The following is a 25,714-nucleotide window of genomic DNA, read 5'->3' as shown; positions in this document are numbered from 1 at the left end:
TTTGGCAAAATTTAGTACAAAAGGCAGTTGAAATGGTGAATTCATCGCTTCTTCACCAATTTTGCACTTTCGGATCCCAAATCAACATTTTCATTACTTTTTTTTGACGACGCTTTATGGGATTACTGGGATATAAGTAAATTATTCACTGGCGATTATAAGATATGACAAATGCCAATAATTTTGTATGTTATTAATTATGAAATGCGTAAATATTGGAATTTATTTAACATTCTGCCAAAGGGAGAAATATGCCAAACCACACATTTTTATTAAGAATGAATGCCTGAGCCTTGTTATTAAATTAAATGAAATAATTTAAACAAAATGTACAACATACCTGGGGACAAATGTTTTCAATTTAACCAACTAACTATACAAATACATACGAAAATCTATGGATATCACAACAAAGAAACATTTTACCAACACAAATACACACAGAAATGTATTCAAACAGATTTGTGGTGTAAAGCTTTCTCTAGATTTAATGTAAATCTCCTTTCCATTCCTCTTCACTGACTTTGCGTCTTTGTGTGTTTCTACTTTGAGATTTCCTTCCTTCCTTTCTTCCTTCCTGTAATGATAAGCTTCATTCCTCTCCTGTTCACTTCTGCTTTCTCTATGCAAAGTGATAAAAATATTTATCTGATTGCAGTGGATTGAATGTGAATCTCACCAAGACAGATACACAAAAAAATAACTAACTACCTACAATATTCTTAAACACTATGCTAATAGACTTTTTGGTTATTTAAAAAAATCTATTTTGGGAATGCTAAAGAATGTCGCTACTCACAAAACATTTGTAAAAGCAAGAGTAAATAATTTAAAGCACATTTTTTTATATAACTAAAAGAATCCCGAAAATTTTTTTAAAAGCAAAAAAAAATTTTTTCTCCCTTTAATTTCAAGAAAGTATTTGATTGGCTCGTAACTCTCACCGATGTTTTTTTCTACCACCTTTAAAATAAAAAAATAATAAACAAAAAGAAACAAAATTAAAAGCGAAATAATCCAATACACAAATAAAAAGTTATGCTTTTGAATGTTTATTTGTCTCCCTAAACTTTTATATAATTTTTTTTTAAATCGCTTAAAAATCAAAATCGAAAATCTAAAACAAAAATCAACATTCTTTTCATCATTCGGTGAATCACACTAACGGACTACCCGCAAAACAAACGGAATTTTTTGAATTTTGTTCCAAATCGAAACGAAAAATGTCACGTGAAAATTCTCCACGTCATAGTATCAGACGTTTAGCCCGAGACCAACAGCAGGCGTCACAGCATAATCAACATTTCTCACCCGTACATCAGCCACCCATAATGGAACATCCATCAGCAGGAAGAGGCAACAATGCAAATGCCAATGCCCCTGCTGCCGCCAGTTTTGGTGGTGGCATAGGTGGCGTTGGCAATGCACCCATATCAAACTCAGCTTCCAATATTACCACCGTTCACGAAGATGGTAGCGATGATAGCACCATGCTACCACCTTTGACCGGTTCGGGACCAAGTAGACAACGCTCTTTAAGAGATCGTCTTAAAGACGGCATCACCGGCAGTTTTTCATGGCAGTAAGTGAAACTTTTTCCTAGAAAGTGTTGTTTGTTTTTCTTTGGTTTGATTTTCTTGTGTTGTTTTAGAATATTTCTTCAAATTGGATTGGAATTTATTTTGATTTGTAGCGAATTCTTTTTGAAAAAGAAAGTTTTCAGAATTTTTTGATTGGGTATTTAAAGTTTGTTTTTATTTGTTCACCTTTAGAAGTTTATTTTTGCACCATAGAAGAGCACTCGAAAAATACAAATCAAGCACTTGAGTAGATGGTAGCACTTCACCCTAATTTGTTTTTATAGATTTAAGAAATTCCATTTAGAAGTTTAAGAAAATTGATTCTGTACAATTGAAAAAGAGTTCTAAAATATTAATTTCATGTTCTTTTGTATAATCTTGTGTATATGTGAATATATATATATATATGTTCAAAATGTTTATGACTGATGCAAGAGGATTTCGTATGCTCTGTTTATATGAATCTCCTCCAGCAACATTAAACCCTACACCGATGCCCTCATTCCAGAGTACGCTAAGTCGACTTGGCATGTTTTGATGGAGTTCGCTGTTTTTTATTCGGATTGATGTGAATTGCATCCTGTCAAAAGTTCGAATTTGATCTCTGATGTAGAAAATCAGTACAATTTTAAAAGTGGAAAATATATAAAATGTTTGCCAAACAAGCTTGGAGGCTGCAATAGCTCGAAACACTCGTGAAATGGAAATGGGAGTTCGATCATCATGTATTTATGAACGAAAATTTACTTCTAAATTCTCAAATAATAAAATTGCAAAATTTTGACGATTCAATGTGCTTCTTTTTAAATAATATAGAAATAAAAGAGAATTTCATGTAAACCTGATTTATTATACCGAACCGATTTCTAAACCATCCCCAAATTTTTGAAAAGTCCCCATCAACAAACAAATGTCCCCAATTTGGGGATATTCGCCTGAAAATATGCAATGAACATTTGTATACCCTTCACCATGGGATGGTGGATACACTAGGGCTCTTTGCATAATTTTCCAGCAAAAATTATCCAGTAAAAACTTGCAAAAGAGTATAACTGGATTTTACCCTCTTTGCATAAACCAGTTTACAGCATTTAAACCTATTATAACAACAAACATATTTACACATTCAGTTTTTACTGCAATTCTAATTGAGACTGTGAGATTTGTTTTGATTGAACGTAGCTGGTACTTATGTGCTAGCTCTTGCAAGTTTTTACTGGAGGAAAAATCTCCAGCAAAAACTTGCAACTTCTTTGATTCTCAAATGCCAAATTTGATCTCTCTCTCTAGCCCCCTTTAGCTGCACAGAAAAAAATATCACAAAAATATTTCCAATTAAAAAGTTGATTGAAGTTGAAAATTTTTTCAATTAATAAATTAATTGATACAATTAACTTTTTAATCAAGAAAGAAGCATTAAGCTAACTAAGTCAATGATTGAAAATTTTTACATTTTTTATTAACAAATTAATTGATACAATTAACTTTTTAATCAGACTCGGAAGAGTAAATTAGTTAAAAAGCAATGCAAAATTTTTTAATTTTTAAATAAAAATTTATTTCAAACAGTCAATTTTTTAATCAAACTAAAAACACAAACGGCCATATTCATGTATTTCCGTTAGACTTTAACTCCCAGTTAACAGAAAGTAAAATTGAAATAGCTTCTCTCCGGTTAACAGACATGTCCATAGTACGGTTTAAAAGTTCGTTAGCTAACGTAGCACTAACGGAGCTTCCTGAAAATGGGGGAAAGTCAGATAAGAAAGTAATTGAATGTAGCCATGTTTTTAATTCGAGAAATTAATTGAGTTTTGCAATCAACATCAATTAAATTTTTAATTGAATCAATTAAAAAATTAATTGAAATTTTAAAATCAAATCAATTAATTTTTTAATAAAATATTCTTTTATGTCCAATTAAAACTGTGATTGATACAATCATTTTCGTGATTGAATACATTACAATTAAACAAGTATATACGGCCGTAAGTTCGGCCAGACCGAATCTTATGTACCCTCCACCATGGATTGCGTAGAAACTTCTACGAAAGACTGTCATCCACAAATTTCAACTCACATGGTTGTTAAATATCATATACTACCACCACGTACCAAATTTCAACCAGATCGGATGAATTTTGCTTCTCCAAAAGCACCGGAGGTCAAATCTGGGGATCGGTTTATATGGGAGCTATATATTATTATGGACTGATAGGAACCAATTCCCGCATGGTTGTTGGATACCCTATACTAACATCACGTACCAAATTTCAACCGAATGGGAAGAATTTTGCTCTTCCAAGGTGCTCCGGAGGTGAAATCTGGGGATCGGTTTATATGGGGCCTATATATAATTATGGACCGATATCGACCAATTTTTGCATGGGTGTTTGAGGCCATATATTAACATCACGTATCAAATTTCAACTGAATCAGATGAATTTTGGTCTTCCAAGAGGCTCCGGAGGTCAAATCTGGGGATCGGTTTATATGGGGGCTATATATAATTATGGACCGATATGGACCAATTTTTGCATGGTTGTTAAAGACCATATACTAACACCATGTACAAAATTTTAGCCGGATTGGATGAAATTTGCTTCTCTTAGAGGCTCCGCAAGCCTAATCGGGGGATCGGTTTATATGGGGGCTATATATAATTATGGAGCGATGTGAACCAATTTTTGCATGGTTGTTAGAGACCATATATTAACACCATGTACCAAATTTCAGCCGGATCGGATGAAATTTGCTTCTCTTAGAGGCTCTGCAAGCCAAATCGGGGGATCGGTTTATATGGGGGCTATATATAATTATGGACCGATGTGGATCAAATTTTGCATGGTTGTTAGATACCATAACTAACACCATGTACCAAATTTCAGCCGGATCGGATGAAATTTGCTTCTCTTAGAGGCCTCGCAAGCCAAATTTGGGGGTCCGTTTATATGGGGGCTATACGTAAAAGTGGACCGATATGGCCCATTTGCAATACCATCCGACATACATCAATAACAACTACTTGTGCCAAGTTTCAAGTCGATAGCTTGTTTCGTTCGGAAGTTAGCGTGATTTCAACAGACGGACGGACGGACGGACATGCTCAGATCGACTCAGAATTTCACCACGGCCCAGAATATATATACTTTATGGTGTCTTAGAGCAATATTTCGATGTGTTACAAACGGAATGACAAAGTTAATATACCCCCCATTCTATGGTGGAGGGTATAAAAATTAATTGGATCAATTAATTTCGTGATTGAAAAAATGTGATAACTATCAAAACTTATCGGTTACTCGAACAGAGCTACTTACTTTCTTGTTTTCTACGCTTTGGCTTGTATCCGGATTAAGGAACTCTGCGACAAGGATGGGATGTATCCAGAGTGATCTAATGTTGAGTCAGGTAGGTTTAGCTGGGCAAGCCAAAATGTGATGAGTGTCATGTGGCCCTTGGTTACAGACGCAACACACATCAAATACTCTGTTAGGAAGGAAGTGTAACTATAGAAAATTTTGTCAAAATTTTATTTCTATACGAAACTTTTGTCAATTTTTTTTCTAAAGAGAATTTTGTCAAAATTGTATTTCTATAGAAAATTTAGCCAAAATTTTATTGTTAAAGAAAATTTGTCAAAATTTTATTTTTATAGAAAAAATTTTCAAGATTTTATTTTAATAGAAAATTTATGAAGTACCCCTTAGTTGGAGAGCAATATTTTTCAAGGTCTACCAAAATATTAGGAATTCTACCAATCTACCAAACAGTAAAAAATCGTACATTTTTGGTAGAATTCCACCAACTGTGGCAACTGTGCTCCTGAGTCTATTTAGCCATGTCCGTCCGCCCATATGTCTATGAACACATTTTTGTGATCAAAGTTTATACGGTAGTTTTAATCCAATCCATATGCAAAAAAATAATTCTTTCCTCCCAAACGAAATTTTAGACAAACAAAGTTCGTTTCTCATTTGCTTTTCGTTGAAACGAAGTGTATTTGGAAGAAAAGTATATACTTTTTGTGATAAACGTTTTTTCTTTTCCAGGATGTAAAAATAATTTCATAAAGACTAACTCAAAAAAATTTTTTCTGGCTAATTGCATTTTCCCTCACATCTTTCCCACTTCCACGAAGTTTTTTTAGTTCTTAGAACTTTTTTCTGTAATACAAACAATTTAGAAGAAATTATACGATATTATAAATTTTTATTTTTTTTTTTACCTTTTGCCTGGACGGAGAATCGAACCGCGGACCATGCAATTTGTAAGCCAACACACTATCCACTGAGCTATGTAGCCGTTATTGTCATCAATAGACAATTACCCATATAAGTTATATTTATATAGCATAGCTTGCGGCACCCACGAGCCGATTAAACAAAGTTTATTTAACAGAAAAAAACATTTAGTTGGGCACCGTGCCCGTTATTGCCATCAATAGACAATTACCCATATAAGTTATATTTATATAGCATAGCTTGCGGCGCACACGAGCCGATTAAACAAAGTTTATTTAACAGAAAAAACATTCAGTTGGGCACCGTGGAGCAGTGGTTGCTACGTCCGACTTGCATGCCAAGGGTCGTGGGTTCGATCCCTGCTTCCAAGGCCGTAGCCAGGATTTTAATTCGGGGGGGGTTCAACTTAAAAAAAAAATATTCATATAATCTCATGTGTAGAAAATTTTATTTATGCATAGGTATGTATACAATATTTTTATACCCACCACCATAGAATGGTGACGGGGGTATAATAAGTTTGTCATTCCGTTTGTAACACATCGAAATATCGATTTCCGACTATATAATGTATATATATTCTTGATCAGGGAGAAGTTCTAAGACGATATAACGATGTCCGTCTGTCTGTCCGTCTGTTGTAATCACGCTACAGTCTTCAATAATGAAGCAATCGTACTGAAATTTTGCACAAACTCGTCTTTTGTCTGCAGGCAGGTCAAGTTCGAAGATGGGCTATATCGGTCCAGGTTTTGATATAGTCCCCATATAAACCGACCTCCCGATTTGGGGTCTTGGGCTTATAGAAATCGTAGTTTTTATTCAATTTGCCTGAAATTTGAAACCTAGAGGTATTTTATGACCATAAAGAGGTGTGCCAAAAATGGTGATTATCGGTCCATGTTTTGGTATAGCCCCCGTATAGACCGATCTCCCGAATTTACTTCTTGGGCCTATAGAAACCGCAGTTTTTATTCAATTTACCTGAAATTGGAAATTTAGAGGTATTGTAGGACCACAAATACGTGTGCCAAAAATTGTGAGTATCGGTCCATGTTTTGGTATGGTCCCCATATAAAACGACCTCCCGATTTGGGGTCTTGGGCTTATAGAAACCGTAGTTTTTATCCAATTTGTCTGAAATTGGAAATCTAGAGGTATTTTAGGACCATAAAGAGGTGTGCCGAAAATGGTGAGTATCGGTCCATATTTTGGTATAGCCCCCATATAGACCGATTTCAAGATTTTACTCCTTGGGCTTCTAGAATCCGAAGTTTTTATCCTATTTGCCTTAAATTGGAAATCTAGAGGTATTTTCGGGTCATAAAGAGGTGTGCCGAAAACGGTGAGTATCGGTCCATATTTTAGTATAGCCCCCATAAGAACGATCTCCCGATTTAACTCCTTGGGTTTCTAGAAACCGTAGTTTTTATCTGATTTGCCTGAAATTGTAAATATTCTGGTATTTTAGCCTCACAAAAACGTGTATCGGATTAAGTTTTTATCGATCCATTTGGTAATGCCTCCACCCTGCCAACATTTTTTTAATTTGGGGACTCTTTTGAGAATCCCCACTACGTCGAAAACAATCATATACGACATCAAAAACTCGTCGGAAAAGCGCCGTCACTATTGAGAAGTTGTACCACGCCAAGTTACTACAAAAATGTTTCGCATGAGTGCAATTATTAGGTGCCTTTATAGATCAATTTAGAAGAAATTAATCAAATTATTAAATATCTAAACAAACGTGTTTTACTCGACCACAATGATTCTTTTACCACTATCTTAAAATGTGCTTTTTCTGATTGTTTGGAGGGTCTCTTATTGGCGTCGTTCTAAATTGATCTATAAAGGCACCTAATAATTGCACTCATGCGAAACCTTTTTGTAGTAACTTGGCGTGGTACAACTTCTCAATAGTGACGGCGCTTTTCCGACGAGTTTTTGATATCGTATATGATTGTTTTCAACGTACTGGGGATTCTCAGAAGCGCCCCCAAATTCAAAAAATGTTGGCAGGGAAATTGAGCCGACGGGCTTTTTGGGCAGCAAATAAATCAATGACTTCTTCAGTCGACACATTTATTCGGCGATGAACCGACATTAATGCCAATCCTTTGAGTCTACTCTCGTTAGTCGAATTTCTAAGATACGTTTTTAATCTCTTCATTGTTGAAAATGAACGTTCGGATGAGCACGTAGTAACTGCAGGGATGGAAAATGCAGTACTATAGTACTTTTTCAAACCTTTTTCACCCCGGTCAATACCGTAGTACCCCCGCGAGTCGATATCAGATTTATGGTACAATAGCTTTGACAAAATATTTTAATATTTTGAGAAAGTCTTTATCAACCTTATTTGCTAATAGTATTTTACAAATATGGCAAAACAGACATGTTCATGTGGGAAGAAAATCTCGATTTTGTAAAAGACATAGTCAAAAACAGGATTTTATTGAACTTCAAGAAAGTTTTAGTCGAAAAAAGAATGCGATTCTATATTATCGATTTTTTATTTCGCTAGAAATAGTTGTCAACATTTTATTTCTATATAGAATTTTTGCAAAATTTTATTTTTATAGAAAATTTTGTCAAAATTTAATTTCAATTGAAAATTTTGTAAAATTTTTATTTCTATAGGAAATTTTTTCAAAATTTTATTTCTATAGAAAATTTTGCCAAAATTTTATTTTCTTTAAAATTCAGTCTCTTGACAATAATCTTCCAGTGAAATTTTTGTTGAAATTTAGTAAAAAATACCTTTCCGCTCAAAAAATACCTTTTTTGTACTTTCTTAAAAATTGTATTTTCCATCCCTGAGTAACTGGCAAAGTGACCAAAATTTTTAAAAGAATATGCACGTTTGGAAAAATCTCTTTATTGCTTCCATCGCTGAATTAGGCAGGTTCTTTTCGCAGGTTTTGCGCCATTTCATTTACACATGTGTGTTTGGCTGTTTCGTTGTTGTTGCTATGGCCAAACAAAGCGAGTCATGTTCACAAAAAGAACAACAAACACAAATAAAAAGCAGAAAGACATTTTCCAAAAATGAAATTCGTGGTGCGAGAACAAAAATAATTTGTTTTTTTCGACAGTCGTTTGACGGGCTTTTCAACTAGTATTCTATGATTTGTGCAAGTTTTATAGGTAAGCGTTTTTTAAAATAAAACCTCCAGCTTTTCTTCAACATCTTCGATAAGATTTTTCTATGCAGCTAAAAATAATTTTTTATTAATATAAAAATATTCATTCATTTCGGGGGGGGTTTGATCCCCCTCATCCCCCCCCCTGAATACGGCCTTGCCTGCTTCGACCAAAGTTTTTTTTTACATATATTCCAGATATGGTCGGAAGATTCCGAAAAAATGTTCAACATTACATTCTACTATATTAAATTTTTACTATGAACTGTAAAATGTGTCTTATTAAAAACCTAAAGTCAGAAAAGGACAGTATTTGATATAAACGAAATGGTGTGTTGTTGGTTCAAAAATAACTTTTTTTTATTGAAAAAATAAAAATTTTGTAACAAACGAATTTTTTTGATGATAAAAGTGTATACTTTTCGAAGCAATTGAAAAAACTCTAACAAAAGAAAAACGTTTTCGGTACACGTTTTCCAAACGTTTTTTTTTTCTTTGCGTGCACTACAAATTTGGTACAAGTATGAACTTGATCTTGTTGCTTTCTCTTCATCGTATTACAATTTCCAATGTGGAAATGTCGCTAGTTTCCTATTGAGCTTCTAAGTTGCTTCGGTTTCTACTCTCCATCCACTGGCAATCATATTCCTCAGTTCCTCTTTATGTTCCGGTATTCTTCCAGCTTTTGATCTACATCGTTCCGTCATTGAGAGATTTTAGTCCAATCGGTTTGATATTTAATACTCAATTTAATTATGCCGAATTTGATCCAAATCGGATGAGATTTAGATAAAGCCCCCAGAACAAGTGCATACTTTCAAAGAATCGATCAAGCCTCCTTCTTCTGCAAAAATTGTCCAACAACCCACAACTCAAGATATTTTTTTGTTTCAGTGTACCCCTCATACTACTACACATTTGTCATCTCTGACAAATGTTCTGTCCTTTGTTGTTTCATAAAATTAAACTAAAACAAAACACTCGAAATGATATTTATGAATAAAAATCATTGATATGCCATTGCATGTGGGGTTTTTAAGACAGATTCAATTTTCAGTTTCATTACAAATCGAATATTTCACCTGACAGTCACATCTGTCAAATGGTTCATATGAATTAAAATTTGCTTCAAATAAGATCGTGTATTTAAATTTTCTTATTCCAATAAATTCCAATCGTAATTTATCGCCTGCTGTATAGCCAATGAAATGTGTGTCACTTTTACTGTTGCAGGTTAAGCACAAAATATGTCCAAAATGCCGCTTTAAATTTTGACAAATCGATTACTTGATTGATTGATTGATTGGCGTATTAATATCATGGATGAATATGAGGTCTCAAATTGTTAACACCAACACCATTGTTTCGAAAGTTAAAAAAAAAACAAGCAATGACATACAAAGGCCTTTGTTTGCATTACTTTTGTGATTGTGAATGCTTTATTGTATGACATTGTTATTAAAGTCGATATTTGTAAGAGCTTTTCAAGTTTATGGAATTTTATTAATTACACTGTTAGAAAAATATGTTTTTCATATGTTCCGATATAAACAAAATGTGTTTCGGGCACAATTTTAAAACACAATATATTTAAGTGCAAACATGTAATGTTCCTAAACTAACACTAAATGTTTGGGACATCTATGTTAATATGTTAGAATATATTATGTTTGTGGCATGAATGTTTCATAAAAATCATATGTGTGAATGCAAACATATATAAATTTACAAATTTCGACTAAACATACATATGTTGTGATATTTTATTCAAAGCGACAGAGAGAGTATAGAGAAAGAAATAGAGATGGAAACCGGGAGAGTTGACGAAAGATATCAACATAACACAGCGAAAGAATCAAAAGAGAACAATTTCTGTGAAACCGCTTGTATGTTGTTTCGGAAAACTGTTTTACGATAAGGCCAAAAATTTGATATGCTTAAGTCTAAATATTATTTAATTTGAATAAAGAGAATAGACATTCGGAACCAAGAGAATAGACATTTGAAAAACAAACAGCATATGTTTTCGCCTTGAGAGCAGCATTTTATGTACGAGTATGTGTGGGCATGTGTTTTGTTTATCATTTTGGCATTATGGGCACAATTTTTTTTCTTGGTTCATTAAAAGAAATCAGGGGTCTTCATAAAAATAACGAAAGGGCACTATACTCTTTTTAGAGTGGGACAGTAAAATGAAATAAGGAGGAAATAGTGAAAAATTACACAGTAAAATGTATAAAAACAAAGTTTAGTTCCTCTTTATTAATAAGTAGTCCACGAGGAGTTGACGGACACCTCCAAATATAAAAGCGGGCATTAAATTCGAGTTTTGCAGCTAAAACAATTTAAAAAGTTTATTTTCTTTAAAATGAATTATTAAAGAAAAATAAAAGGCATTTTAGAGCGACGGTGTTAAATGCTAGTAAAAAACTGTTCACGCCTAACTAAATTTATGTTTATATTATAAAATTATTTATGTATGTTTATATTCGACTCCACGTTCTTCTTTTGTTAGAGTTTTTGAATTCCTTCCAAATTTTAAAGTTTTGTACCAAAAACAGTTTTTTGTTACAAAATTGTTATTTTTCCAATAAAAAATAATATTTTATCCAAAAATCAGTCAATTTCGTTTATATCAAGCACTGTTACTGACTATAAGTCTTTAATAACACACATTTCGAAGTTTCATTTAAAAAAATTTTATATAGTATAAATATAAATGTGTAAATTAAAAAACAAAAAAAATGTTCTGTCGGAGCAGGGATTGAACCCACGACCCTTTGTATGCAAGGCAGACATGCTAACCACTGCACCACGTGGCAAACAAATGTATGTTTCTGTTAAATAATGTTATGTTTGCATGGGCTCGTGGGCGCTGCAAACTATGCTATATAAATGTAACTTAAAACGTTAATTATCTACTGGTGACTATAACAGCGACGTAGCCCAGTGGATAGTGTGTTGGCTTACAAACTGTATGGTCCTCGGTTCGATTCTCCGTGCAGGCGAAAGGTAAAATTTAAAAAAATTATAAAAGTGAATAATTTCTTAAACATTATTTGTATTACAGAAAAAGGTGCCAATAACTAAAAAATTTCGTGGAAGTGAAAATTACGAGTATGTTAGGGAATGAGCACAATCGTGTTTGGGAAAAACTCTTCCAAGCATATAATATTTTTGGCTCAAAATGCTTCCAAACATATAATATGTTCACATAAAACAAACATATTAATGTTTCGGCAGTATGCAATAATATATGTGCTTCCTGCAAAATATGTTTGGAACATATGTTAAAGAAGCGATTTTTTTTGAGGGTGTAGATACTTAAAAAGATTAAAAACAAGAATGAATCAAATTCGGCTGGAATTAACTCTATGATAATTTACATAGAAAGCAGTTGATCATCTGAGGGTGATTAATTTACAACATTTAGCTCTATGCCTATATAAACTAGAATATTGTGTTTTTTAAGATTTTAGATCCTGTTAAGATCACGAATGTTATCAGGGCCTTTCTTAATAATCGTGTTTAATTCTATTTTTGCATATACTTATATATTCTTATTCAAATTGAATTTATATTCATTCATTCAAATTGAACATATACCTCCTGAAAGTATGCTATGAAAATGTTCTATGTTATGTTAGCTAATCCTTTTTTCTCCATTGAACTATTGAGCGGAAATTGAAAATTTGCGCCAAAAATTATTTACAATCAATTTAGTATTTCCAAACATTGTATATCAACATTTCTTATCAAAATCAAATTTTACCTACAAAAAGGGAGTCAATCCCCCTTATTCCAGGACCGTTTTATCGAGGGGTCGAATTTTTAATTCCACTTGGAATGCTATAGAATATACTCATATATGGAGTGTAATTTATACTTGCTTATTTTCCTCATTAGGAAAGCGCCTTATCTCCAGAACTTGATGTAAATAGTATAAACCAGTTGTCATTTTATTACATTTATTTTAATTAATTAGATTAAACATATATTAACCATCAAAATCACTTTCTTCGGTATCTAACATAATTCTAATTCCGTCCGTCTGTGTTTGTTGTTGGCAGGATTCCGGTTGCAATTATTAACCGATTTTGATAAAATTTGGTACAACGTGTTTTATTGGTAATTGGAATTTGGAAAAAATTGGATCAAAGGTAGATATAGCCCCATATATATGTATCGCCCGATTTCGACAAATGAAATCATACTGCGCTTATTTACTACTTGATTGCCTTCAAATTGAAACTAAGTAATTTTTTATAGTATCCTTAAAGTGTGCAAAATTTCATCAAATTCGGTTCAGATTTAGATATAGCTGCCATATATATGTATCACCCTATTTTCCCAAATTTAAGTAGGTTAGGTGGCAGCACGATGTATCAGGCTCACTTGCACTAGAAATTTAGAAATTTAAGTATAAAACCCTTATTTATTAAGCGACCTTACTCAAATTTGGCAGAATGTAATCTTGTATGGTACTGACTATTTATACCTGCAAAAACTCATCGAAATCGGTTCAGATTTAGATATAACACCCATATATATGTATCGTCCAATTTTCCCATTTTTCCGATAGGACCATTATTTTGGTTCTCTTGTGGCTTTCAGACTTCTTTTTAATATAATTATTTAATTATACAATTATTATTCGAGCTTTATGGACAGATATAGATTAAGGAACATGGTTAATAGAGCCATTGAAAAGAAAACGCCAGATACAAATCTATACACGCCTGGACTGTACATGTTTCGGTTCGGGCGAATGAACCTTTCCACAGCCTTTAGTATAGATCTGGCTGGGAGAGATAACTCAATTTTGGGCCCTTTATGCTAACTCCTTATGGAGAAAACATTTGGGAAATTTCCTCTTACAAATTGAATCATCTTTTCTCCCACTGTACATCATCTTTTCATATAACTTACAAGTCCCTTAATCTTATTTTTATTTCGTTTTGTTACATAGTAATGCAACAACACGAAATTTATTTTTAGAAAGCTTATTTGTTAGAATTCACCTAAGTGGTGAACAGTCGAACAATGCTTATTGTTTCTACAGTCAACTACAACATATGACAATTAACAGAAACTGGTTTCCAGGAAACAACAACAATTCTAACACGTACATTAGTCGTGTTTTTCCTAGTTTTACGACGGGCTCATCGTTGCTTATTATATTACATGTTAGCCTGATACCGAAACAGGCAATTGACGTCCAAATGCATTATATCTAATTATACAATTATTATTCGAGCTTTATGGACAGATATAGATTAAGGAACATGGTTAATAGAGCCATTGAAAAGAAAACGCCAGATACAAATCTATACACGCCTGGACTGTACATGTTTCGGTTCGGGCGAATGAACCTTTCCACAGCCTTTAGTATAGATCTGGCTGGGAGAGATAACTCAATTTTGGGCCCTTTATGCTAACTCCTTATGGAGAAAACATTTGGGAAATTTCCTCTTACAAATTGAATCATCTTTTCTCCCACTGTACATCATCTTTTCATATAACTTACAAGTCCCTTAATCTTATTTTTATTTCGTTTTGTTACATAGTAATGCAACAACACGAAATTTATTTTTAGAAAGCTTATTTGTTAGAATTCACCTAAGTGGTGAACAGTCGAACAATGCTTATTGTTTCTACAGTCAACTACAACATATGACAATTAACAGAAACTGGTTTCCAGGAAACAACAACAATTCTAACACGTACATTAGTCGTGTTTTTCCTAGTTTTACGACGGGCTCATCGTTGCTTATTATATTACATGTTAGCCTGATACCGAAACAGGCAATTGACGTCCAAATGCATTATATCTAATTATACAATTATTATTCGAGCTTTATGGACAGATATAGATTAAGGAACATGGTTAATAGAGCCATTGAAAAGAAAACGCCAGATACAAATCTATACACGCCTGGACTGTACATGTTTCGGTTCGGGCGAATGAACCTTTCCACAGCCTTTAGTATAGATCTGGCTGGGAGAGATAACTCAATTTTGGGCCCTTTATGCTAACTCCTTATGGAGAAAACATTTGGGAAATTTCCTCTTACAAATTGAATCATCTTTTCTCCCACTGTACATCATCTTTTCATATAACTTACAAGTCCCTTAATCTTATTTTTATTTCGTTTTGTTACATAGTAATGCAACAACACGAAATTTATTTTTAGAAAGCTTATTTGTTAGAATTCACCTAAGTGGTGAACAGTCGAACAATGCTTATTGTTTCTACAGTCAACTACAACATATGACAATTAACAGAAACTGGTTTCCAGGAAACAACAACAATTCTAACACGTACATTAGTCGTGTTTTTCCTAGTTTTACGACGGGCTCATCGTTGCTTATTATATTACATGTTAGCCTGATACCGAAACAGGCAATTGACGTCCAAATGCATTATATCTAATTATACAATTATTATTCGAGCTTTATGGACAGATATAGATTAAGGAACATGGTTAATAGAGCCATTGAAAAGAAAACGCCAGATACAAATCTATACACGCCTGGACTGTACATGTTTCGGTTCGGGCGAATGAACCTTTCCACAGCCTTTAGTATAGATCTATATCTGTCCATAAAGCTCGAATAATAATTGTATAATTAGATATAATGCATTTGGACGTCAATTGCCTGTTTCGGTATCAGGCTAACATGTAATATAATAAGCAACGATGAGCCCGTCGTAAAACTAGGAAAAACACGACTAATGTACGTGTTAGAATTGTTGTTGTTTCCTGGAAACCAGTTTCTGTTAATTGTCATATGTTGTAGTTGACTGTAGAAACAATAAGCATTGTTCGACTGTTCACCACTTAGGTGAATTCTAACAAATAAGCTTTCTAAAAATAAATTTCGTGTTGTTGCATTACTATGTAACAAAACGAAATAAAAATAAGATTAAGGGACTTGTAAGTTATATGAAAAGATGATGTACAGTGGGAGAAAAGATGATTCAATTTGTAAGAGGAAATTTCCCAAATGTTTTCTCCATAAGGAGTTAGCATAAAGGGCCCAAAATTGAGTTATCTCTCCCAGCCAGATCTATACTAAAGGCTGTGGAAAGGTTCATTCGCCCGAACCGAAACATGTACAGTCCAGGCGTGTATAGATTTGTATCTGGCGTTTTCTTTTCAATGGCTCTATTAACCATGTTCCTTAATCTATATCTGTCCATAAAGCTCGAATAATAATTGTATAATTAGATATAATGCATTTGGACGTCAATTGCCTGTTTCGGTATCAGGCTAACATGTAATATAATAAGCAACGATGAGCCCGTCGTAAAACTAGGAAAAACACGACTAATGTACGTGTTAGAATTGTTGTTGTTTCCTGGAAACCAGTTTCTGTTAATTGTCATATGTTGTAGTTGACTGTAGAAACAATAAGCATTGTTCGACTGTTCACCACTTAGGTGAATTCTAACAAATAAGCTTTCTAAAAATAAATTTCGTGTTGTTGCATTACTATGTAACAAAACGAAATAAAAATAAGATTAAGGGACTTGTAAGTTATATGAAAAGATGATGTACAGTGGGAGAAAAGATGATTCAATTTGTAAGAGGAAATTTCCCAAATGTTTTCTCCATAAGGAGTTAGCATAAAGGGCCCAAAATTGAGTTATCTCTCCCAGCCAGATCTATACTAAAGGCTGTGGAAAGGTTCATTCGCCCGAACCGAAACATGTACAGTCCAGGCGTGTATAGATTTGTATCTGGCGTTTTCTTTTCAATGGCTCTATTAACCATGTTCCTTAATCTATATCTGTCCATAAAGCTCGAATAATAATTGTATAATTAGATATAATGCATTTGGACGTCAATTGCCTGTTTCGGTATCAGGCTAACATGTAATAATTATTTGTTATAACCTCCACCATAGGATGGGGGTATATTAACTTTGTTATTCCGTTTGTAACACATCGAAATGTTGCTCTAAGACCCCATAAAGTATATATATTCTGGGTCGTGGTGAAATTCTGAGTCGATCTGAGCATGTCCGTCTTGAAATCACACTAACTTCCGAACGATACAAGCTATCGACTTGAAACTTGGCACAAGTAGTTGTTATTGTGTAGATCAGATGGTATTGCAAATGGACCAATTTTACGTATAGCCCCCATATAAACGGACCCCCAAATTTGGCTTGCAGACCCTCTAAGAGAATCCAATTTACATGGTGTTAATATATGGATTCTAACAACCAAGCAAAAATTGGTCCACATCGGTCCATAATTATATATAGCCCCTATATAAACCAATCCCCAGATTTGGCTTGCGGAGCCTCTAAGAGAAGAAAATTTCATCCGATCCGGCTGAAATTCGGTACATGGTGTTAGTATATGGTCTCTAATGACCATGCAAAAATTGGTCCACATCGGTGCATAATTATATATAGCCCCCATATAAACCGATCCCCAGATTTGACCTCCGGATCCTCTTGGAAGACCAAAATTCATCTAATTCAGTTGATATTTGGTACTTGGTGTTAATATATGGCCTCAAACACCCATGCAAAAATTGGTCCCAATCGGTCCATAATTATATATAGTCCCCATATAAACCGATCCCCAGATTTGACCTCCGGATCCCCTTGGAAGAGCAAAATTCATCCGATTCGATTGAAATTTGGTACGTGATGTTAGTATATGGTATCCAACAACCATGCATGAATTGGTTCATATCAGTCCATAATTATATATGGCCCCCATATTAGCCGATCCCCAGATTTGACCTCCGGTGCCTTTTGGAGAAGCAAAATTCATCCGATCTGGTTTAAATTTTATTCGTGGTGGTAGTATATGATATCTAACAACCATGGCAAAAGTGGTCCATATCAGTCAATAATCATATATAGCCCCCATATAAACCGATCCCGAGATTTGGTTTTGGAGCCTCTTGGAGGAGCAAATTTCATCCGGGTCAGTTGAAATTTGGTACATTATGCTAGTATGCGGCCGTTAACAAACATGCCTAACTAGGTCCATATCGGTCTATAGTTATATATAGCCCTCAGATAAATCGATCCCCAATCACACAAAAATTGGTCCATATCAAGTTCATAATTGAATATAGCCCCCATATAAGCTTCCCCCATATTTCAATTCTGGCTCTCTACGTATTGTCTTATACATACCACGTATGGACTAACTCACAATTTAGAAAACGATGTTAAGAAGTTTTAAGATAACACAACCCAAGTAATTCGATTGTCGATGACAGTCTTTCATAGAAGTTTCTACGCAATCCATGGTGGAGGGCACATAAGGTTCGGACTGGCCGAACTTACGGTCGTATATACTTGTTTTATTTTATTTTTTATTTATATCTGGCAACTTCAATTTAAGTGAGAGCTGTTGTCATAAAGAGCGGAGGAAATGGAATGAATATAAGGAACTGAGGAGCTGAAAGAGTAAAGGATCGGATCCAAAGAGCTAGTTCGCTCCGGAACTACCTAACTCTAATTGAGTTTCTACTAAACCATCAAGGCGTGCACATCGTTTCCTTTTCTTCCTTCGCCTATGTCTTCAATGTTCAACTAGGAGTCGTTGTACATACCTATTACGATGATATCCAAATACGATTAATACAACACGCACGTTCAGCTCGATCGTTATAATAGGTACTTTTAGTTAATTTGACATTATTAAGGACTGAATTGTCTAGGGGAACCTGGTATAATTCTTAAACTGGTATTTTAACTTGTTACAACTGCATGTAGTCAATATTTTTCACTGCGATAGATGATGCACTGGTTTGTGTTAATGTTGGGTACCCTTCTTTTCGAATTAAATCTTAAAGTTTGTTTTTTAGTATCGCAAGAGAGGAAGGTATGGTCATGTTCCTAAATATTTCCTCCAAGGACAAACGAAACAAGAAAATTGATCACTTCCCACCTAAGAATATATCAGATGTTTCCTTGTCCTAACTTAGGGTTAGTAATGCTTTCTGTTTCGTGACATGAATGTTGTTAAGCCAGAGTGAAAACTTTTTAGGAAACATTACTACTTTTAACTGATGGCCTTACAATTTCGAACAAAAAAAAAAACAAAATGCGATGTCATCATTGACACATTGCATGTTTTTGTTCTGAGCTACTGAGTAACATAAATGTACTGCTGCAAGTAAATCCGGATGTTATGATGGAACATGGCTCAAAAGCACAAACATTCTCCCCCATGGTTGTATATCGTACGCATGAACAACTCGTCTCCTTCGGCAGTAAATTGCCATGACAGAATTCATTCGAATTTACTGACCTTCATGAATGACTCTGGCATTGCAACATCTGCCAAACCTCTCTGGCTGATTTAAAAAAATAAAGAAAGTTAACGTAACGTAAAGCAGGTCAGGTAAAAACGGCCAGTCACTCAAGGTTTTTGCTTCAGGTGGACAAAATTTTTGGTTTACATTATTGTCAGTATCATTACATGGATATGCCACTGTATGGTAGAGTTGGATAGTAATTGTAAGGCCCCTGGAAATGAATGAATTTAACTATCCCGAAAAAGTTATAATAAATGCTCCATTACTGGCACTATTTGAGTAATGACATCCCAGCAAAAAAAAAACGTCGCCAAAAAACAGTGAAAATGTTCTTTTTGGATCCGGAAGTGATGCCAAATTGACGCAGAAGCGATGAATTTAACATGGGATTGTCATAGGACGGATGTCCAACATTTCAACAGCCGCTGCACTGAATTTGCATCACTTCTTAAGGTGTGAGGTGAATTCAGTGTTTTGGATGTGAATTAAGATGTTTTTTTGATATTTTAACAAATAAATAATTTTTAAATTTTTTTTATGATTTTTAATGCATTATAACGCTTGTGTGGAACGTTTGTCATCAAAAATTTTCAAAAATTCGCAATTTTCTAGAAAGGATTAAACATTTTTTTTCGGTTAAATTTAAATAATTTGTACCATTTTATTAATTTTTAATATGTTTTTAACCTATTCGAAACAAATAAAAATAAATTTCCTTTAAAAATATGAAAAAAGCGTGTTATAAAAAAATTAACTCAAATGAGCTTCCTGTGCAGTTAAAATAAAGATCATCTTTGGGAGAGTATTTTTGGAGGTTATTTTAAATTTGTGCCTTGAAGAGAACTTCCAAATTTTTTGGCTGGGATACCAATAACAACCCATCAAAAAAGCGTCCCCAAAAAAGTAGTGAAAATGTTCTTTTTGGATCCGGAAGTGGTACAAAGTTGCCGCAGAAGCGATGAATTTAACATGGGCTTGTCATAGGACGGATGTCAACCATTTTAACTGCCGTTGCACTGAATTTGCATCACTTCTTAAGGTGAATTCAGTGTCTTGGATGTGAATTAAGAAATTATGTGATATTTTGACAAAAAATAATTTTTAATTTTTTTTTGTGTTTTAATGCATTTTTACGCTTGTGTGGAACGTTTAACATCAAATATTTTCAAGAATTCGCAATTTTTCTAAAACGAATTTGACTTTTTTTCGGCAAAATTTAAATAACTTTAATTCTTAATCTATTTTTTTCTTAATCTATTTGAAACAAAAAATTTAAAAGTTTCCATTAAAAATATGAAAAAAGCGAGTTATAAAACAATTAACTCGATTGAACTTCCTGTGCAGCTAAAATAAAGAACTTCTTTGGGAGGGCATTTTTGGAAGTGCTTTTAAAGTTGTGCCTTTAGAAGAACTTCCAAATTTTTTTGCTGGGAATGTATATCAGTCACCAAAAGTTAAGTTTTTATAAAAGTATTGTCATATAGTATCCAACAAAATATAACATAACTTTGAGCCAAGGTTTGAATCCAAAAGGGTGGTTAAAATTTCAAGGGCCTATGTTGATTTTGAATAAAACACAAACTATTTATTAAATTTTTGTACTTTTATTTTATTATGATATATTGGTATTACTCAATTATGTATGGAACAAAATATCGGCCAAATGGGCGCCGCGACCTCGGTGGCACACCTTCATCCCATTATCCAAAGTTTCGATGACGCTGAGGCATAATGGAGGTTCTATGCCGTTAATATGCCGAATTATCTCATCCTTTAGCTCTTCAATTGTTGCTGGCTTATCGACGTACACCTTTGCATAGGTTTTTCGACAATCACTCTTGGATTTTCATTCGCCCAAATGCGGCAATTCTGTTTATTGACGAATCCACTGAGGTGAAAATGTGCCTCATCACTGAAGATGATTTTCTTCGAAAATTGATCATCCACTGTTGCCATTTCTTGGAACCATTCTGCCCATTCACGACGTCCATGGTTCAAATTGAGTAAGTCTGAAATAGAGAAATGTCAAATAAACTTCGGAAAAAACTTGGCGTTTAGGTGTGGTTCACATTCAACATCGGCCCTTTTCATAGTCAAATTTGAGTCATTTTTACGATTTTTGCTACTGAGCTGTACCGACTTAACCGACACACTGAAAAAACAGTAAAGCCACCAGAAAGAAAAAATTCTGTTTAATTTTAGACAATTTAGATTATTTTTAGAAAATTTTTAACTAATAGTTTGAAGGAAAAAATTGCAAGAATGTCTTTAATGCCATATGAAGTTCAAAATGGGGGCATTTGTAGTAAAATTTACAAATTTAAAAAAATACTGAACTATTTTGTGAGAATTACGAATTTAGTAAATCTTTATGCTTCAATTTTGTATAATTTTTTTCCGTCCCATAAATATCAGCAGCATTACTGAGAGGGGATAATCCACCGCTGAAAAACCTTTTTGGTGTTTGGTCGAAACTGGGTTTGAACCTACGACCCTGTGTATGCATGGCGGGCATGCCAACCATTGCACCACGGCGGCTTCCAAGGGTATAATAAGAGAATTTTCTTATTAGTTTCATCGCCAACAAATGGGCGCCATCTAGGATACGTGGGAATTCCTCCTGTTCCTTCGAAGCTTCTCACTGTTGTTTCTCCACACATGAAGTAGGTATGCTTCCCTATAATCTGCCCAATAAGTTTTTCTTTTGTATTGTCTCCTAAAGTAAATATGAAACAATTAAAAAGAAATAAACTAGAAAACTGTACTCACCAAGACAAGATTTTATGGAAATCCAGTACTAGTCAGCTGACATTTCCCCATTCAAAACTATGAAGATTTCGGACAAGATCCACTTATAGTATATTTCAAGCCTAATGTGAATGGGTTTATAAGTTTAATTTAAACTTTTGTGAGAATATAAAAATCAACTTGATTCGAATTCGAGTGATCATTATTCTTTCGAATAAATCGTACGAAATTATGGGAACAGATCAATAATTAGGCGATTGCGCAGAGCAACAACAAAATTATCTCTCTCTGGCTCTCTTTTGCTGGCTTTTTGGAGTAAACGAAGAACTTCTAGTAATAATTATCAAAAATTATTTGGTACTAGAACGGATCTAGTGCTTGAAATGGTATGCAATAAAACAACGACTGAACAAACCAGAACAACGTGTAGGTTAGGTGTCCATTGTGATACTATACGTAATTTTCTTCTCTCTTATTAATAACTGCTTCTATGGGTTGCTCAATGACAAGTGAACTCCTTTTTTATAGACGAGTTCAAACGGCGTTTCACATTGCAGTGAAAAACTTAGAGAAGCTTTGAAACACTCAGTATCCACCGCTGAAACACATGGCGATGAATTCCCATTTATAAAAATTGCTTCAAATTGAAGCACTTCCTTTTTGTGCGACTAAAGTCACACATTTTTCATATTTTAAAAAAGTCGTATGGCGTATGAGAGGTTGCTAAATGCGACTAAAGTCGCACAACGGTAACACTGTATATGGGAGCTATATCTAAATCTGAACCAATTTGTTCAAGGTTAGGTTAGGTGGCAGTCCGATGTATCCATTGTGATACCACATTGGTGAACTTCTCTCTTATCACTGAGCGCTGCCCGATTCCATGTTAAGCTCAATGACAAGGGACCTCCTTTTTATAGCCGAGTCCGAACGGCGTTCCACATTGCAGTGAAACCACTTAGAGAAGCCTTGAAACCCTCAGAAATGTCTACAGCATTACAGAGGTGGGATAATCCACCGCTGAAAAACTTTTTGTTGTTCGGTCGAAGCAGGAATCGAACCCACGACCTTGTGAATGCAAGGCGGGCATGCTAACCATTGCACCACGGTGGCTCCCGTGGTGCAATGGTTGTACAATATTTTGCAGGTATTATTGATACCACAGAAGGTTACCTTGTGGAAAATTTTAGTACGATCAGTTAATAAATGAGGCCTCTATGGGAAAAAATAAGGTTATTAGGGGCAAATTTTTCAAATTTGGCAAAATCTGGCGATACATATGAGAGCTATATCTAAATCTGAACCGATTTCGATGAAATTTTGCAGGCTTGAAGGGTGATGAAAAAGATTATTTTGTGCCAAATTTGACTACGATCGGTTAGTAAAAAAGTACAATGTGACCCAATTTGTAAAAATAGGGCGATACATATATATGGGAGCTATATGTAAATTTGATCCGATTTCTTCCAAATTCAATAGCGTTCGTCCTTGTGTCTACAAAACCCTGTACTGAATTTCATCAAAATCGGTTAATAATTGCGGAATCCTGTGAACAACAAATACATGGACAGGCGGACGGACACCAAGCGCTAGATCGACTCAGGTGGTGATCTGAGTCGTTCGGTATATATTTTATGGTGTCTAAATCAATATTTCTGGTATGCATATTTTTTGGTAGATCGAAGTTATTATACCCTGACAACTATGTGGTTTAGGGTATAAAAATACGAAAAACGACTTATAAAACATTGGATTAAAAGAATTTCCTGTTTAGTTAAAATAACGAACATCTTTGGGAGGATATTGGAAGTGCTTTTAACGTTGTACCTTCAACACAACTTCCAAATTTTTTTGCTCGGAAATTTACTTCCATCGACTGGAGAGATTTAAAAAATATCAGGAATAAAATTTGAATCTATCTTGAACATTGAGGGCATAGGAGTTTTCTTTGTGACAATCTCCTGATAGATCCAAATTTTGCCTGATAGTAGTTAGTGTTAAATCCAGGCATTGTTAAATCATCTGACTCGATAGCTGACGTATCACTAATGGAACTTCATGAAAATGGAAGTAAAGCTAATCAATTTTATATATTTTTCTCAAACTCAAAATTCGCGGAATATGTGAAGAAAGTTGTTCAAGTACACATTTCTGAATCTGATTGTTTTTGCCAAGTTTCAATATTTCAGTTACCCCCCTCTTACCCACTCGAGTTATAATTTCCCTTCACCCACAGCTTAAGTCATAGCCATAAATGAAGTGACCATATCTTTTAGAACTCAAATATTTTCAATGTTTCATTTAACATGTATGAGAATTTTAAATATACGAATTTTAAATTTAGATCCCTAGAAATGGAAGTAATCATCTCCCATTATAGAATCTCATACACATTAATGTGGTGATGATATTGACGACCATGATGATGTCGAGTAAAATGCCATTCATTACTGAACTGATAACAAGACCATGTTGTTTTGTTATCCACGACGAAGAGGGGGTAAAAGTGGCTAAAGAAGTGCGGCAACAAAGTAGTTGCTCTCGACAAGAGGAGATGGCAACGTATGGACGAACAGCAATCTATGGCCAATGTTCAAGGTTATATAATGCCTCATGAACATGAACAATACCTCCTGCTAAAGCAGCACCATCTCATACCATTGAAGAAGAGTCAGAGGCTGAGGCCGAAACAGAAATCATTTCAGGATTTCAAGGGCAGCATCAACATCAACATCACCATCATCGTCATTATCATCAAATCCCCATTGTGTGTGTGTGTGTGCGTCGTGAAATGCGACGAGTAGGTTGGTTGGTTGGTGTTTATGGGTGCTGGTGACTGTTTTTTCTGTTGTCTTTAACCTTCTCCAGAGGCGGAAAATGCAACTAAGGAGGCCTGATTTGAGTTCAGATTTTGAAGTCGTGCGATTCAATGCGATTTATGTTAACCTTATTCCGTTATAAGAACCGAAAAAATTGACATTTTCGACGTTTCCTCTGCAAGTCGAATTTTGTATAGAGAGGTAAGGTACTTAAAGGTGAGTATTAAGTTCGAGTTTAGCCGCTAAAATCGCTAAAGTGAAAACTAAATCAGTAAGAAAAATGCATGAAATTATACATATTTGTTGCAAATGTTATTATAACTTGATGGGGAAAAGCCCAAAGCAAATTTTCACAAAGTTTGTATACCTTAAAATGGATTATTAAAGAAAAGTAATCGTGAAAAAATGACATTTTTAGCGGCTAAACTCGAACTTAATACCCACCTTAAGAAGTGAAACAATTGACTCCTGACCACGATTGCCACAGTTGGCAGAATTCTGCCAAAAATGGTAGTTTTTTACTGTTTGGTAGAATTCTTGACGGTTTGGTAGATTTTGTAATATATTCCTCTCCAACTACGTACTTAGAGCATTTTGTTTGAAAATAAAATTTTGACAAAATCTTCTATAGAAATAAAATTTTGACTAAATTTTCTATAGAAATAAAATTTTGACAAAATTTTCTATAGAAATAAAATTTTGACAAAATTTTCTATAGAACTAAAATTTTGACAAAATTTTCTATAGAAATAAAATTTTGACTAGATTTTCTATAGAAATAAAATTATGACAAAATTTTCTATAGAAATAAAATTTTGACAAAATTTTCTATAGAAATAAAATTTTGACAAACTTTTCTATAGAAATAAAATTTTGACAAAA

At 34.1% G+C, this 25,714-nt stretch overlaps 1 protein-coding gene across 3 annotated transcripts in view; it reads left to right on the top strand.

Moving 5' to 3' along the window:
- Positions 1-1,208: 1,208 nt before the first annotated feature.
- Positions 1,209-25,714, top strand: part of mtd (TLD domain-containing protein mustard) — a 467,609-nt gene continuing 443,103 nt past the window's right edge. For all 3 annotated transcript variants that reach the window (XM_075290869.1, XM_075290868.1, XM_075290867.1), the window contains exon 1: positions 1,209-1,582. In XM_075290869.1, the coding sequence (XP_075146984.1) occupies positions 1,224-1,582 (359 nt within the window). In that variant the 5' untranslated portion in view covers positions 1,209-1,223. The remainder of the gene's footprint in view (positions 1,583-25,714) is intronic.

Source organism: Haematobia irritans, chromosome 1, assembly GCF_050003625.1.
Source record: "Haematobia irritans isolate KBUSLIRL chromosome 1, ASM5000362v1, whole genome shotgun sequence".
Classification (NCBI taxonomy): Eukaryota; Metazoa; Arthropoda; class Insecta; order Diptera; family Muscidae; genus Haematobia; species Haematobia irritans.
This window is presented reverse-complemented; position numbering and strand designations above follow the sequence as displayed.